The following is a 15,843-nucleotide window of genomic DNA, read 5'->3' as shown; positions in this document are numbered from 1 at the left end:
AGTTCTTCTTGTAAGGTCACCTAATGAGCCTAATTTAACTAAATCACCTCCTTAAAGGCCCTGTCTCTACCAACAGTCACATTCTGTGGTACTGGGGGTTAGGACTTTAACAAATACATTTTGGGGAAACACAAGTTCAGCCCATCCTAGTGGTTTTACTGATCTTTATAGAAAAAATTAACTCAGCATTTTTCATCTGAAAAGAAAATATTTGGAGACACTTCTTTCCATTTGCCTTAATTATGTCTAAATTGTAAACAATCCATACAGTAGTTTGAATAGTTCTCCATGTTTGGGACTCAAGCCTCACAATTAACTACTTATAAAATGGGTACTGCAGGCAAATAGGGTACCTTAGGAAATGCCTTATATGGACCACTGATGGAATTTCTTGGTATACTTAGAATCTCAGTTTCTGACAATTCTGTACAAAACACATGTAACTTTAAAAAGTCTCTCAGTTTATACACTTATTCATCCATGAACCACCACCCTGTTTTTTTCTTTTTCTTTTATTTTAACTTGGTAAATAATATTAACAACCCAAAGAACATACTTTGGGAACTCCTGTTACCTCTTATTATAGTTTCAGTTTATTTTGTTACTTCTTTCTACTTAATTCCTTCTCTAACACACATTAGTTAATATCTTGCACCTCTACCATTGCATTTAGTATTTTAGGCCATTCTATAATGTATATAATTTATGATAGGTAAAACCTAGATTTAATTATAAATAAAAAAATTAAGAAGATTGCAATAAAATGATTACTTCTGCTTATTTGGTCTTCTACGTTTTCTTTTAAAAATGTTCAAAGCTGATAATCTAGGCTTTGTGTGTATCTTTTAGAAAATCACATATATTTACAAAGCTCAGCTGTATTAATGTATGCGTTAGAAGAATGCAGTGATGAGGATAAGGGAACATAGCTCACATCAAGTTCTCTAAATCCACAAAGCGTTTTTATTATTACAAGTTACTAGCCTCTGCATTTGAGAAAATGAAGGATTCTCTTCACATGTATTATGATGGAAAATTCTCAATATTTTGGGATTTCTTCTGAAATATCTCCTTAACATTAATGTCAAGAACAAATCAAACATAATACTTATTTATTAAAAATGTATTTATTTGCAAAATATCCTTCCAGATATTCCTTCTGATGGTAGGAAAATAAATATTACCTGTTGAAGAAGCTTCAATCAGGTTTTTCCTTAAAATTTTGACCAGCATCTTTGCCAACTCTATACGTAACAAGAAAGATATGTATATGCAATCTCAAACAACACATCTTATTTTATTGTTTGTCAAAATATTATAGTATAGATGATTGCAATGATCATTCTTGAGAGAATTAAGGAATGAATCATACTAGGTAAACTGGCATCCACATACTACTTAAAAAATAAAATAAAAGTGAAGTATCATTGAGATTTTACTTGAACTTGACTATTCATTGAGATTTTATTTGAAATTGTCTTTCATTTTAAACCTATAAACCAGGGCAAATTTAAATTGTAGGCAAATACCAAGAGCATGAGCCCTGTGAAGGCTTTGAGTTATACTCTAAGAGTGTCGATGCAGTTGTTGCTCCAGCATTGATGCCCATGTTTATTAAAGTGCCCCATTAAATTCTATTTGAGATGTGACTCATGAATTAAAGCAATAAAGGGAACTAAAATAAAGCGATAAGCAAGCTTTTTAAAATATTCAAGAGCTTCCTGAAAATTCTATCTTGTCTTTCAAAAATGTTAAAAAATAATTACTTTGAAACTGTGTCTTATGACAAAAGAAACTTGAAAGTGGAATTCATCAACTCATTAAAAATTATTTACAGCTGTTCAAGTTTGTGCATGATTATTTTTAGCATGATTAGAAAAAGAGAACAAACAGAGTTAAAGCAGAACTTCTGAGAAATGTATTTTTTTTTGTAAAGAGGTAGAACATAGAAAAAAGTAAGTTTGAAGAAGAATGTAAGTAAGTGTGACCACACAATGCTTTTAGGGAATGATAATGAAATAAAAATATGAATTTGCTGTTGTATCATAACATTTATTTCTTTATGAAAATGTATCGTCATCACGATTTTTCTCCAAGAGGTTTAATTTTTTTTTTTTTTTTCAGGAAGAAGATGTGGTTATTGATTCTCTAAAATTAAGTGAGGAAATGAAACCCAATCTAGATGGTGTTGATTTATTCAACAATGGTGGTTCTGGAAACAGTGAAATGAAAGCTGGGCTGAGACTGAAAGCAATAAATCTGCCTTTGGAAAATGAAGTAACTGAAATTTCAGCTTTGCAGGTGCATTTGGATGAATTCCAAAAAATCTTATGGAAGGAAAGAGAGTAAGTGCTAATCATTGTCTCCCTTAACCAAGTCTAAGTTTCAAACCACTTAAAATTGTTAACTGATAGATTGGTCATTTAATAATATATTTTATCCATGTTTAGTCATTAAGTTTTAGGATTTAAAGAAATTAGTTTGACATATATTCATATTTTGAATTTTAAAAAGTAGTATATAACTTGTTAGTGTTTTTCATTCTTTTAAGTTGACTTTTATCATGAGTACGTTTTTATCATCTCTGGTAGATTCACTTTAATTGTATCTGAATTCTTAATGTACAAGGTTAAAATATCCAGTGTGTTATTTAATTTTTATAGCATATTGGACTTGGTAAATAAAAAATGAATAAATATGTTAATACTAATAGTGGAAACATCACAATTTTGTGAGATATTGATTACAGAAAAAGTTGTCTGATATATGGACCATTAGGGGCATCAGACTTGTGATTAATTGGCCTGGATATTCATCTTTGTTCTGATGTATTCCAACTATGTGATGTTGGCTATTGCCCCTTTGTGAAAATAGCTGTAGTGCTGTTATGTTCCAGTTATCTATTGTCTTGAAACAAACTTTTCCAAACAATTATCATTAAAACGTATCAACAGCAACCACCATGTCTTCTGCTCAAGAATCTTGAGCATGGCTTGGCATGGACATCGTATCTCTCACTTGTACCTTCAGTTGCAATGGCTCAAAGGCTGGCCATGCCTGGAAGGCTGGGGGCTGCAGCCTGTCTCACTCATATGTCTGGCAGTCCATCTCAGTTCTCATCTAGGCCTCAGTTGGGACACCTGCACTGGGGCTATTTAAGGGGGTGCTTGGCTTCCTCACAACACTGGGGCTAGGCTGCAAGTGAACATCTTAAGAACACAGAGAGAAGAACGCCATTTGAATGACTCTACCTCAAAAGTCACTTAGCATCACTTCAGACCCATTATTGGTGGTGGGAATCTCAGAGGCTGACTCAGATCAAAGAGAGAGAAGCACTTTCAATGGAAGGAGGGTCAAAACAATTTTATAATAAGGGTGTGTGGGATGCAGTCATTGTGGCAACGGTCTTTGCAAACTACAGTCTGTCATAGCCTTTCTCAGTGAATTATCATAAAGATCAAGAACAACTAATGTCTGGGAAAGAGGATAGTAATATGAAATATTCAATATGGATTTTTGTTTCTTTGCAATCAGTTTACAATTTTATTAGCACAATGTGGAATATCTAATATATAAATGTGGTTCCAAAATCTAAAAATAATTACTTTTATCTCTTAGTTATAAAAGCCTTAATGGGCAGAACCAGAAAAGCAAGTAGGATATGTATACATATATACACAGAATGTATTATATAAGTATATGTTATATAACAGTTTTAATTTTCCTGGTTTGAATGGACTGAAATCGGGATAAATATGCATACTAGCCATTCACAGATATAGTAAGTTCTTTACCACTTTTTTTCTGCCAGAAGTTTCCCATTAGTTCCTCTGAAATTTACTAGTGCCACCAATTCCCTTTTTCAGACTCTTCATCTGTATTTCACTAGATTAATAGATTGTGATCATACAAGCATTTATGTACAGAATAAATACTTATTACCCTACCAAGTGTAAATTCCTAGTAGAGGCAACCAACATCAGTAGAAAAAAAGAATAAAATTGAATTTTTAGGCTTGTACACATACTGACAAATTTATCTAGACCTATACATTTCAGTCACATTCTAATCTCTGTGCTTTTACTTCTTGAAGGATTTAACTTTTGGTAATTATAGACTTCTCTCCAGCACTCGTACGATATTACTTCCCTGATGCCGTCTAATGGGAGCAGTGCAGAGCTGTGTTTCTCTGGATGTAAACTTTTCTATTCTAAAGTGTCAGTTTTAAATATATGCATGTCCTGTCTTAACACGCTTATCCATATACATATACACAACATATACTTTTTACTTTCTTGGAATACATGAACAATTCTCAGAGTAAGTCCATTCTCCAGTTCTCAGTGACATAGACAGGTCAAAGAATAAGAGAAAAAAGGAGGCTTTCCATGGCCTTGTCTTCCTACTCTCCTCTTTTAAGAAACAATCCCACGGACTTGATGAGTCATGGTCCCTGTGTCCATGAATCAACATTTGCATGCAATCCGCATGAGGCAATCACAGGCTTTTTTGCTATCACAAGAGAACATTTTCCAAGAATATAGGATATGCTATTACTTATAAATCCATCTAATCTTTTAAATTCTTCTTCCTGGAATATCAGTGAGTGGGTGGCTTGAATTGAGATGTGAATGTATTTTTTTCTGCATTCCCATCTAGTGGGAAAATTCTCTTCTTAACTAGTGCACAGAAATCAGCTCAGAAAACTCAGGAACTCATTTTTTCCATTGTCCTTGACTAGAACCTCTTCATCAAATAGAAGAAACTTTATTGGTTTATTTGCACTCTGAGTACTGTTCAGTTTTATGAATAATTCTTTAGCATATAAAAGTTTCTCATATACTGAGAATTTATATATTTCTGATGACTTTCATAAAGACTTCTCAGGTAGAAAATTTGGAGTAAGGCCAGGAAAGCTGATCCTCTTATAGAGCTATGTGTACCTAAAAATTTAGGAAGCTGAGGTTGGCAATACCAAATCTCAAGTAACAGAGACTGAGATAAAATATTTCGAACTGTTCTAACATTCAGAATCAGTTTTCAAATATCACTGCAGAGACTTCCTTTATCACTTATAAAATGTTTGTTCTGTGTCCTTTAAGCTGAGCTTCAGTTCTCCCTTTCCATTTCATCTTTTTTTTTCTATTTGAGAGAGTCTCGCTCTGTTGCCCAGGCTGGAGTGCAGTGGTGCAATCTCGGTTCACTGCAACCTCAGCTTCCTGGGCTCAAGCCCTCCTCCCACCTCAGCCTCCCAAGTAGCTGGAATTACAGCCTGTGCCACCACGCCTGGCTAATTTTTTTTTTTTTTTTTGTATTTTTAGTCGAGACGGGGTTTTGCCATATTGCGCAGGCTGGTCTGGAACCCCTGGCCTCAAGTGATCTACCCTCCTTGGCTTTCCAAAGCACTGGGTTTAGAGGTGTGAGCCACTGCACCCAGCCCATTTTATCTTCTTAATTTATTTTATATATAAGAAAAGTAGTATGCTTCAATTATTTTGTTTTGCTTCATTAAATGTTCAACTTTTTTTCATAATGAGATTTAAAATCTAGGTTAGAAGTTTCAGCAAATTAAAAATGCTTCAAAGGTTATTATTTTTGGTCTATGTATGAAAGAGACAGATTTCTACTTTACATATTATATATAAAGTATATATATATATTCCTCAATTAATGAATACATTGACATGCAAATCTAGTTAATACTGTTTAATGTAAAATTTGTAAGTATTAGAAAGTCAAGCTTATTTTGTTTCTTTATTGCCACTCATGGAATATTCAATAAATCTTTACCATCTTTTGACTCTCCAGTGGCTATTTTGTGTTTTGGCAATTTGCTACCAAATGAAACAGAGTTTACACCTGTGCATAGATTATAAAAATACCAGTAAGTCCCTACCACGGTTTCCTTTGTAATGAGGGTACAGACACTTGACTTAGGAATAGTGTATCAGAGGTGGCTGCCTAGACTTTTAAGCCAAGCCAGTACCCCAAGGAAGTAGACAGCATCTAGAATTCATGCCTGAGGGGTAAGCAGCATCAGTAAAGAAACTTGTTTCCAGAGGCAGCGGTGGCCTCTGGTGCCTAGTGACACCACCCACTGTCCCATATTGATGATTTGAGGTCCCGCTGTGATGGTGGCCTAAATAGTGTGCTTACAGGAAGATTTCGATGGCTTTCTCATCAGTGTTCCTGGCTGCATGTATTCCCCAGAAATTTTTTGAGCTATAGTATCCTTTTCCACTCAAATGAGCTAACTTGAATATGTTTGCTTGCCAGACACATAATACCAGGACAGTGTACAGGCAACAGACAGAGGAGGTTACAGGCAGTGGGGTCTTCATGGGACCAGTTTTGTGGCATGAGAGTGGGTCTTCGTCCCGGTCTGCTTCATCTGCAAACCTTGTTCTATGATTCTCCTGGAGATCTGAGCTTAACAATATTCTTTAAATACTTCTCTTTTCTAATTAAATTAATCGTATATGGCTTGGCTGTTTGCAACAACTGAGTGCTAACACCTGGTGCTGAAAGATGTAATTATGAATAGTAGGAAGGGCAATTGCAAAATGACATATATGTTGCTTAAAGTATATTTGTAAATACTTGTATTGTTAACAGTTTAATACTATCTCTAAATTTTGAACTGTTATAAAAATGAATATCTGCGTGTTATTACAAGACAATCATTTGATTTGGTAAGAACATTTTTATATGAATATACCCTTTCAGAAAATGATTCAATTTTTTCCAGTGAAATTTCCCACAGTTCAACAATGATTAATATTTATACCTAGAGGTTAATTTTTAGGACCTTTTGTCCCTGAGAAATATTTGAGTAATATTATTGTCTAGAAATTTAAATTTGATTTCCAATTATTGTGGAATTGTGACAGTAAACAAAGCATCAAAAAATGCATAGAAATATAATCACAACTTTTCATAAAAATAATTTTGGTTGATATTTTATATTTTAGATTCTACAAATTGTATATATTTTAGCAATATGATTTTTTAAAGTTTATATCATCATATTAAAGATACTACATTTTTGCTGAGCTTTGCCTTTTTAATTTCATTCTCGTGAAGAATGTGTACATAAAATATGCAACACGTTAAATATTAAGTGTTTGCCTTCTTGTAGCTCAAATACTCTGACAATAATATACATCTCAATTATAAATTTAACTATATTATTCATCAACTTTGAAAATCTCTCTGAAACACAGAATAAAATGATTAGGCTAGAAAATTAAGGACTTATAGAGTGCCCTCTGCTGCATAAATTTAGACACGCAATGTCCTTAATGCTGGCACAGAGACATAAAAGTTTATGATGGGGCTATCTAAATACTAAAACAATTTAAGTATCCCATTGTCATTAAATAATTTTTTTATGAATTGCTTTTTTTCTAACTCCCCTAACCAAATTGTAACCTTTTTCATAATAAAAACGCATAATTTTCTTTTAGGAAACAAATACATATCAGATATTTTCTTTATGATGTATACTTGAGGTAAATATTACTTTCTTTGAAAATTTTTCAATTTATTTTGAGTTTCTAAATTATCATTTGATTCATTAAAGTATAATATCAAAAGCAGACATTTGATTTCTCAACATGTACGATTTTAACTCTAGGTATTTTTCAAGTATGTTTCCATTATTCTATTATAAATAAAATAAATATCAAAATTAATTTTAAGGAGAAACATAAATATATGCTTCATGACACAAATGCAGCTAATTAAAATCTTTTATGAAATTATTTTATTAATTTAACATACGCCATTTGCTTTTCAAGTTTTTCAGTTACCGACAAGACATTCCCATGTCCTACTCAAGAAAATCTAAAAAATTAAAATTATAAATATGGTGATTCTTATCTTAAACATTCCAATGAAGTTACAAACTTAGTACAATTTTATTATAATTTTCAATATAAGTTCACAGGTCTAAGTCAATATTCAATATCTTTTAAATATTCTAATTTATCACCCAAAACTTAAAATGCACTCAAATGTTAGATATGCAATATAGTTCATCTTATAATGATTTGTACACATAATTTCTAAATCTAACACAAAATACTAATACTGATTTGTTTATTATTTCTATACTTAATTCTTTTCCTCTCATCTCAAACACAACTACTAAAACAAAAATTGTACCATAATAAGCAACTTGGGTGTCCTCAGCTGGCTAGGTTTACTTTTCTATCTGAAATTGTGACTGCTGTGGTTCATCTGGATTATAAACATTCATATTCAGTGTTCATAAGACCTAAACTTTCAAGTTGAATCTTTTTGTTTGTTAATTTTGTTTAATATATTTGCTATGTTAATAAGGGATTCCGGATCAGAGTACTGTAAGTGGTGCTTTGCACCTTTTTTTTTTTTTTGCAATCTGTCTCTTTTGAGGTTAAGCTAAGCTCTAACTAATTCTTTTATATCCTCTTTCAATTTTATGGCGTGATTTATGTAAATATAATTATATAACTTTTTAATAGACTGCTTCTCCATTTGATTGGAGTAAACTAATGTATTTACAGCCTAACACTACTTTGAATTATCATAGTATTTTTACCAATAAGAATCATATTTCTTATTAATATGTAAATGACATTCAATTTTGATTCTGCCTGCGTCTTCTAGCTCTGTGAATATGTTCCTAAGATCTTTCTAGTCACATTTAATATCACTGAAATAGATCTGTATATTAGTTAGTTATGAATGCAGTAACTATGTGACTAACAATCACAAAATCTCAGTGTCACATAACAATCAAAGTGTATTTACCTGGAGCTCAAACATACAAGTTCTTTTCAAACTTTTGTTTCTGTCGTCTCTGCTAATATCTCATTGTCAAATCCGAGAATTGAGGAATGAGGTAAACAACTCTGTCCGTGGAAATGGAGGAAAATCAATGAGTATTTTTTTTGTTTGAGACAGAGTCTCGCTCTGTCGCCCAGGCTGGAGTGCAGGGGCCGGATCTCAGCTCACTGCAAGCTCCGCCTCCCGGGTTCCCGCCATTCTCCTGCCTCAGCCTCCTGAGTAGCTGGAACTACAGGCGCCGCCACCTCGCCCGGCTAGTTTTTTTTTTTTTTTTTTTTTGTATTTTTTTAGTAGAGACGGGGTTTCACCGTGTTCGCCAGGATGGTGTTGATCTCCTGACCTCGTGATCCGCGAGTATTTTTGAATAGTAATCAAATCCACCTTACAGATAAGAACAGGCCAGCTTCAAAGGTCAATATATGTTCATTACAACCAGAAATAAAACAATTATCAATGACTCTAACAGACATTGTGGGCCAAAAAAAAAAAAAAAAAGAACAAAAATCCAGTGGTTGGTGTATTAAAGGACAAAATTTTTTCTTTATTTTTTGAAACCGAGTCTCGCTCTGCCGCCCAGGCTGGAGTGCAGTGGCGCGATCTCGGCTCACTGCAAGCTCCGCCTCCCGGGTTTACGCCATTGTCGTGCCTCAGCCTCCGGAGTAGCTGGGACTACAGGCGCCGCCACCTCTCCCGGCTAATTTTTTGTGGAGACGGGGTTTCACCATGTTAGCCAGGATGGTCTGGGTCTCCTGACCTCGTGATCCGCCCGCCTCGGCCTCCCAAAGTGCTGGGATTGTAGGCGTGAGTCACCGTGCCCGGCCTAAAGGACTAAATTTTAATCCTAGTTCTGTTGGCTAGTTCTACAAGTAGAGAAATTAATTTCAGTTATTTAGAATAATTTAAATAAGGATCTCAGTGAAATTTCTTTTTTACAACCAAATTAGAAACATTTAAAATTATTTTTAGATCCCCAATAAATGACTATTTTCTAAGATTGTTAGGTGGCCTGTTGGAATTCTGTGTCATTTCAAATGATTTTTTCATTCACATACAGACACAATATGAAGATGGATAGAATACCATGTTAAGATTAGAAACATGTATATCCTCCTATGTAAGAAAATATTATGAGTGAGAGGAATTGAGAGGCATGCATGAAATACATGGAAGAAATCAAGCAGAATGTTAATACTGGCAAAGCCAAATTAAATATATGTAATCTACTGTAAAGTTAATTGTCAGAATAATAAACTAAAAAGTTTTATTCATTATTTATAATTTTTTAATAAGTTGCAAAATGTTTTGTCTCATGATCAGATACAAATATCAAAAATTAGGAAAATGGCTATAAAATTGAATGCATCCTTGAAATTATTTTACAATTGAAGCTTTTTTCTTTTAATTTTTAAATTATTTAGAATGCGCACAGCTTTGGAAAAAGAAATAGAGAGACTGGAGTCGGCTTTGTCTCTATGGAAGTGGAAGTATGAAGAACTGAAAGAATCAAAGCCAAAACATGTGAAAGAGGTATGGGGGGATATGATGTAAAGGAAGAAATGAAGCCTAGCTTTTTCTTTCTTTGGATATGTAAACAAATGGGCAGAAAGGCACAACAGACAAGAGGAAGGGAGGTTAAAAACTGGAATTTCCTCTACAAGTGCAATATTTGAAATCACTTGTCAATAGCTTAGTCAAATTCAAACTATATATATGACATCTTGTTTTTATTTACACATTTGTGGCAGTTTTATATTGGTAATTATTTATTTTCAAAAATCTCATTGCATATATTTATGATATAAAAATGATATTTTGATATCCATATCGGTAGTTAAATGGTTCATGATTAGCTACATGACACAATTAATTATCCATTCTAGGCACATTAGAGCAGATGGTTAAAGATATCCGCTGATAGCACACCATCTATCATAAATGACTTTATCTTATTCTTTCATGAAGCAGGCTGATAATATCAATTTATCTCAGGCGTATTGAGGTTCTTTTCATATCAACATTGTAGTTATTTGGGATCAGCCACTTGCCAGAATACTTTTCTTTTGCATTTTCATCAATAAAATGCCATCATGAACCTTTCCCATTTTGATGATTTATTACCATTTATTATTTAAGTGATATTAATTGTACATGTTATGTGTACTAAAGCATGGTATTACATAAGTGTGTGGGAAAGAATAATGAGTAAAGAAAATAAAAATAATGAGCAAAATAATGACTATTTTCACATGAGTAAACATTTAGTGGGTGTGCAGTATAAATATATATACACACATATACATGTGTATGCACAAACATATACATGAATATATGGACCCATAGTATTTACATGCACAGGAACCTCTCTCTGGGTATGAGATTCAAAATGCATTGATGTATACTGGAAAAATAGTTCATGACACAAGAACACATTATGTTTAGAATATGTGTTTATGTGCTCTATAATATAATGGGTTCTAATTTTGACTGAAAAAGCTAATATTTCAGATGCAATTAGTGGAAAATTTGTTTAAAAAAAGAATGCACTTACTACCTCTTGCCACTAGTGTGCAGTACAGACTTGATAATCTTAGTTTCGTAAGCCTTTATTTGAGTAACATTTATGTAGCAAATATACTGAAAAAGTCAAGTTTTTGAGTTGGTTTAAAAAGCAATACGTATATTTGAAAATGTTTAATGTTTTCTGTTCGAATATGATTTTTGGTAGCAAAGTAAGTAAGAGAAAAAATAAAAGTATGATGTTATACAATGTAAGGTGGATCTGTATTTGATGACCATTCAGAAGTATTTATTAATACATATATGATGCTTTTGATAGATAAAATGCTGGTAGGGTTTCAGAACAGGAGAAACCTCAAAATTGTGAAACATTTGTCTTTTGAGTGCATATTTCAGTTAAATGAACCACAAAGTTGAATAATGAACTCAATGAATGTAAAATTTTGTAGACATTGAAAATTTATAAATATAAAGATCAAACACTGTTTGAATTATTCATATGGAAAAAATTTTTAAATATGTCCTTTCATTCCTAACAAACATTTCTGATGTTCTTAGGATTTTTTTTTTTTGAAGAAATGTGTTATATACACATGTTTAAATTATTTTTATAAAATAAGGTTAAATTTTTAAAAATATTTAAAAACTAAACAAACAAGACTACTTAGAGTGAGTTTAATTATTTATATATTCTTTGTTTAATCATTTCTTATAATGAGTTATAACAGACAAGAATTTTAGGCTACATTTAGAAATAGTATTGTAGCACAAGTATAAGCGTAAAATATTCAGTCTCCATACAGTTGATTGACAATCAGAAGGTGTGTCATGGTTCGTTCTTTAAAATTTCATGTAAGTTATTCTTTCTTATTCCCTTTTTCCTCGAAGATTCTGATAATGACCTTTGCATTTATCATAGCTCCTCATCTCTATGAAGGTTTGAATACAAGTGTAATTTCTGTTGTAGATGCCAAAAATGTTAAAAGCAAATACATGCCTAAGAACTGGTGATGGAAAGATTAGCAATTGTTAAAGTTGGAAACAGATGTGCTTAATAGACCTAGATTTGTAAAAATGCGTTTGAAAGTCTGGTGTGCTTTTAGAGGGAAATCATTCTTCAATTACTGACATATAGAGAAGAGAAAAGATAAGAATTTAATTGCAAAATCTAAGTGTTTAAAATACAACCAAAATAATGTATAGTAGCGGTAATTATATCCAAAATGCTGTTTCCATGCTGAATTTAATACTTATTCAGCTTTTCCTTTGCAAGTCTGTCTATATTGATTCAGAATTAGATTATGAATTCTGAGTGTGTGAAAAGGATCATTTATATGAAATTTCATGGTCCAGAGGATAAAACATTCATGTAAGTAACATTGATTACTCATAATTCTGATTCCTCATTTTAACAATCAGTGACTCTGATTCTTTCATAATGGAAGAGATTCTTTGCCATATGTGAGAATACTTGCTAACATTTAAAAATTAGTCTCAAGGTAACAAAATTTTAAAAAGTAACTTTTAATTCTCTTTGAAAATTGTGAGCATTTGCTTGGGATGTTCTAATATATTTTCTTAATAAGTCATCTTTTTGTGATCATAACAATGTGCCTAGCAGCTTATAATTTATAATATTTCCTCAAAAATATGTATAAATACTTATAGAGACACAGGCATTGTTGGGCCCCTTTATGTCTTACATTGAAGCCTTATTTTAAACACCTCAAAATACCTTTCTGATTTGGGAGAAAATGGAAAATTAGAATTACTAAGTTGTAGGTAGCTAAAATTCTACACTCATACCTTACCTTTTTAAAACATATGGCATATGGGAGCTATTCTGCATACATCAAGGCAGGGTCCTTGAAGACAGTTATTAGAAATAGGTGTATGGTGGAATATTAGTGCAGTTCTGAGCTCAATGCTAATTTTGAAACATTGACTGTTATCGCTATTCCTGTGGCTTAAATAAATTATTCCACTGAAGTGGCTAAACACATTAATGTATCTTATCAATTCTGCCTCCAGACTATCTCACATCATTCTTTCCATCCCTGCTACTTCTCCAGACAGGGCCATTATCATCTCCTTGCTTTTTCCTTCCAGGTCTATTTACCAACACTGTTGACCTATTTAAATTCATTTTACACCCACCAAGCAGCATGATATTTCTAAGAAATTACATCGGATTGTATTAGCCCATTGTTGGAAACACTTCAGTGAATTATCTGTTACTTAGTAGATAGCTGCCTTCCAAGTAATTCAGCAGTCCAGGGAAGTTCACATTCACCTGCCGAAACCATCACAGGCTGATGGTTCAGTGGATGCTCACTGACACCACTCTTTCCTACCCTAACTGCTGTAACAAGCAATACGCTAAATCCCAGTAACACCCAATAGGTGATTACCGTTGACTCACATATAGCCCTACCTCTGTTTGGAGGGCAGCTTTCTCCATCTATCCAGTGACTCTGCTGTCCTTCAGGTTCTCAGAGGTTCACTCAGGTGGACACTAGTCCATCTGATCAGAGATTAGAAAAAAGAGAGAAGGGAAGATCATGCAAGGATAATTTATATGGGCCAGGCTTGAGAGTAGTGTGCATTATTTCCACTTATAATTCACAGATGAGTACTCCTTTGTACTCATACCTCATTGCAAGGCATGTTGAGCAATACGTTTAAGCTGTATACCCCAAAAGAAAAAGAAAATGGATTCAGTAAGCATCTAACTAGTTTCTGCAGCAAGTCAATACGTTACATGGTATAGTCATACTTACTAATGTCATATCTTATTAATAAATGCATTAATTAAGATATGCTTTCATTAGTGTGGATAAATACATTTTGAGGAATTTGGCTTATATTTAAGGGAAAGTGGGTCTTCTAATCCAAACCTCTCATATTGAGAGTTTGGCTTACATCTGGAGAGCTGGGAAGTGGAAGGCTTTTTTTTCTCCTGCCATGGAACTCTTTCACTCTATTGTCCTATGTCCTTGAGAAAGACTGAAGAGTGAGTGCTTCTCAAGGTATATATTTCCCAAAGAAATGGGGAGAGAGGAAGGATTAGAGCTACCTGTGATGAGTTTCCTCTTTTAAACTCACCAACCAGCCAATTCCCTCTTCCTTCTGGGTGGCTGGAGGGAAAGATACTTGGAGTCTGAAGAGTGTTGTGAGGGCAGCTGGCCGTCCACAGGGATGGATGTTATGAGTGGAGAAGGTTTTCTCCTTGTATCATTCATCATGGCCTACATGGCTTCATTTCTGCAACACCTCTTTTGTCCTTTCTTTGTCATTTCCTCCTGCCCACGCTTATGTCTTGCTACCCTGGCTTTCACTCATTTAATCAAAGGAACCAAACTTCTTCCTGCTCAATGGCTGGGTCCATGCTGTTTTCCTTGTTGAAAATATCACACACATCACACTTCTTTCCCCTCCTTTGCCAGCCACACCTTGTGATTAACCTCAGTGTGTACATCACTTCATTAAAAAAAGTCTCTGTCCAAAGTATGTTTCCTTTCCTATTTTTTTTCAAAGCAACATGTAATATTTTAAAAGACTTTATCAAACTGTGTGGTTATTTTTATATTTGTTTACTGTTGCCTTTCCCATTGAACTGTCAGCTTCATGAGGATATAGATCATGTCTGCTTATTCACCTCTCCATACTCAGTGATGAAGAAATGTGCTTAATATTTGTGATGAATAGTAAATGAATGAAGTACTGTACTAACACTTTTCTTAATAGCTATAAATGCTTACATTTCTAAACAGAGGCTATGGGATAGTGTAAGGTGAGTAGTTGACTTCCTGGACTTGTCTTTTATTAGTAAATGAATCCACTGCCCTCCATCCTTAAGGATTTTAGATTTTCCAGGGTACTGACATGAAGTCTTATCCGTCATGAAAATCTGTTCAGCTTGTTCTCTGCATGACATAAATTAGCTTATCAGGCCAAAGAGTGAGGGAGATAAAACACCATGGTAGAATTCTGCAAATGAATATAAAAATGAAGCATGTGAGATACCACTTTGCTGATATAAGTACCTTCAAGACCTTTTAAACAAACGTAATTAAGAATAATATAAGCACTGAATTACATAAGTCGGAATTAATTAAACTACTAGGGGATAATTTATAGACATTGTCAAGGTAACTCTCAGAACACTGAGATGACTTACTTAACTCTAAGTCTCTTATAAGAATTATGAAATAAATTTAGGTTTTTCAGAATCTACTTGCAGTAACATCAAATGATGAAGAAAAAAGAGAGGTTAAGTTGAGCAATATCATTTTAAAATTTAAAACACAATGAAAAGAAAACAACTCATATTTAATTAGTCTAGACAGTTAATAGTTTGAGGATAATGATAAAAGTAGACTAAAAATATATAAAGAATGAGGTCTCTAAGTGAGTTACACAGGTAATTACCTCACACAATGGCAGTGTTTTATACCATGGGGAGCATTTGGTCTATGGAATATCTTTATTTTATAT

At 33.3% G+C, this 15,843-nt stretch overlaps 1 protein-coding gene across 1 annotated transcript in view; it reads left to right on the top strand.

Moving 5' to 3' along the window:
* CCDC102B (coiled-coil domain containing 102B) overlaps positions 1 to 15,843 on the top strand; it is a 300,271-nt gene that overhangs the window by 117,737 nt on the left and 166,691 nt on the right. The window contains exons 5-6 of the mRNA XM_026455191.1: positions 2,125 to 2,345; positions 10,248 to 10,356. Of these exons, the coding sequence (XP_026310976.1) occupies positions 2,125 to 2,345; positions 10,248 to 10,356 (330 nt within the window). The remainder of the gene's footprint in view (positions 1 to 2,124; positions 2,346 to 10,247; positions 10,357 to 15,843) is intronic.

Source organism: Piliocolobus tephrosceles, chromosome 18 (assembly GCF_002776525.5).
Source record: "Piliocolobus tephrosceles isolate RC106 chromosome 18, ASM277652v3, whole genome shotgun sequence".
Lineage (NCBI taxonomy): Eukaryota > Metazoa > Chordata > Mammalia > Primates > Cercopithecidae > Piliocolobus > Piliocolobus tephrosceles.
The sequence above is the reverse complement of the archived record's forward strand: the minus strand, read 5'-3'. Positions and strand labels throughout refer to the sequence as shown.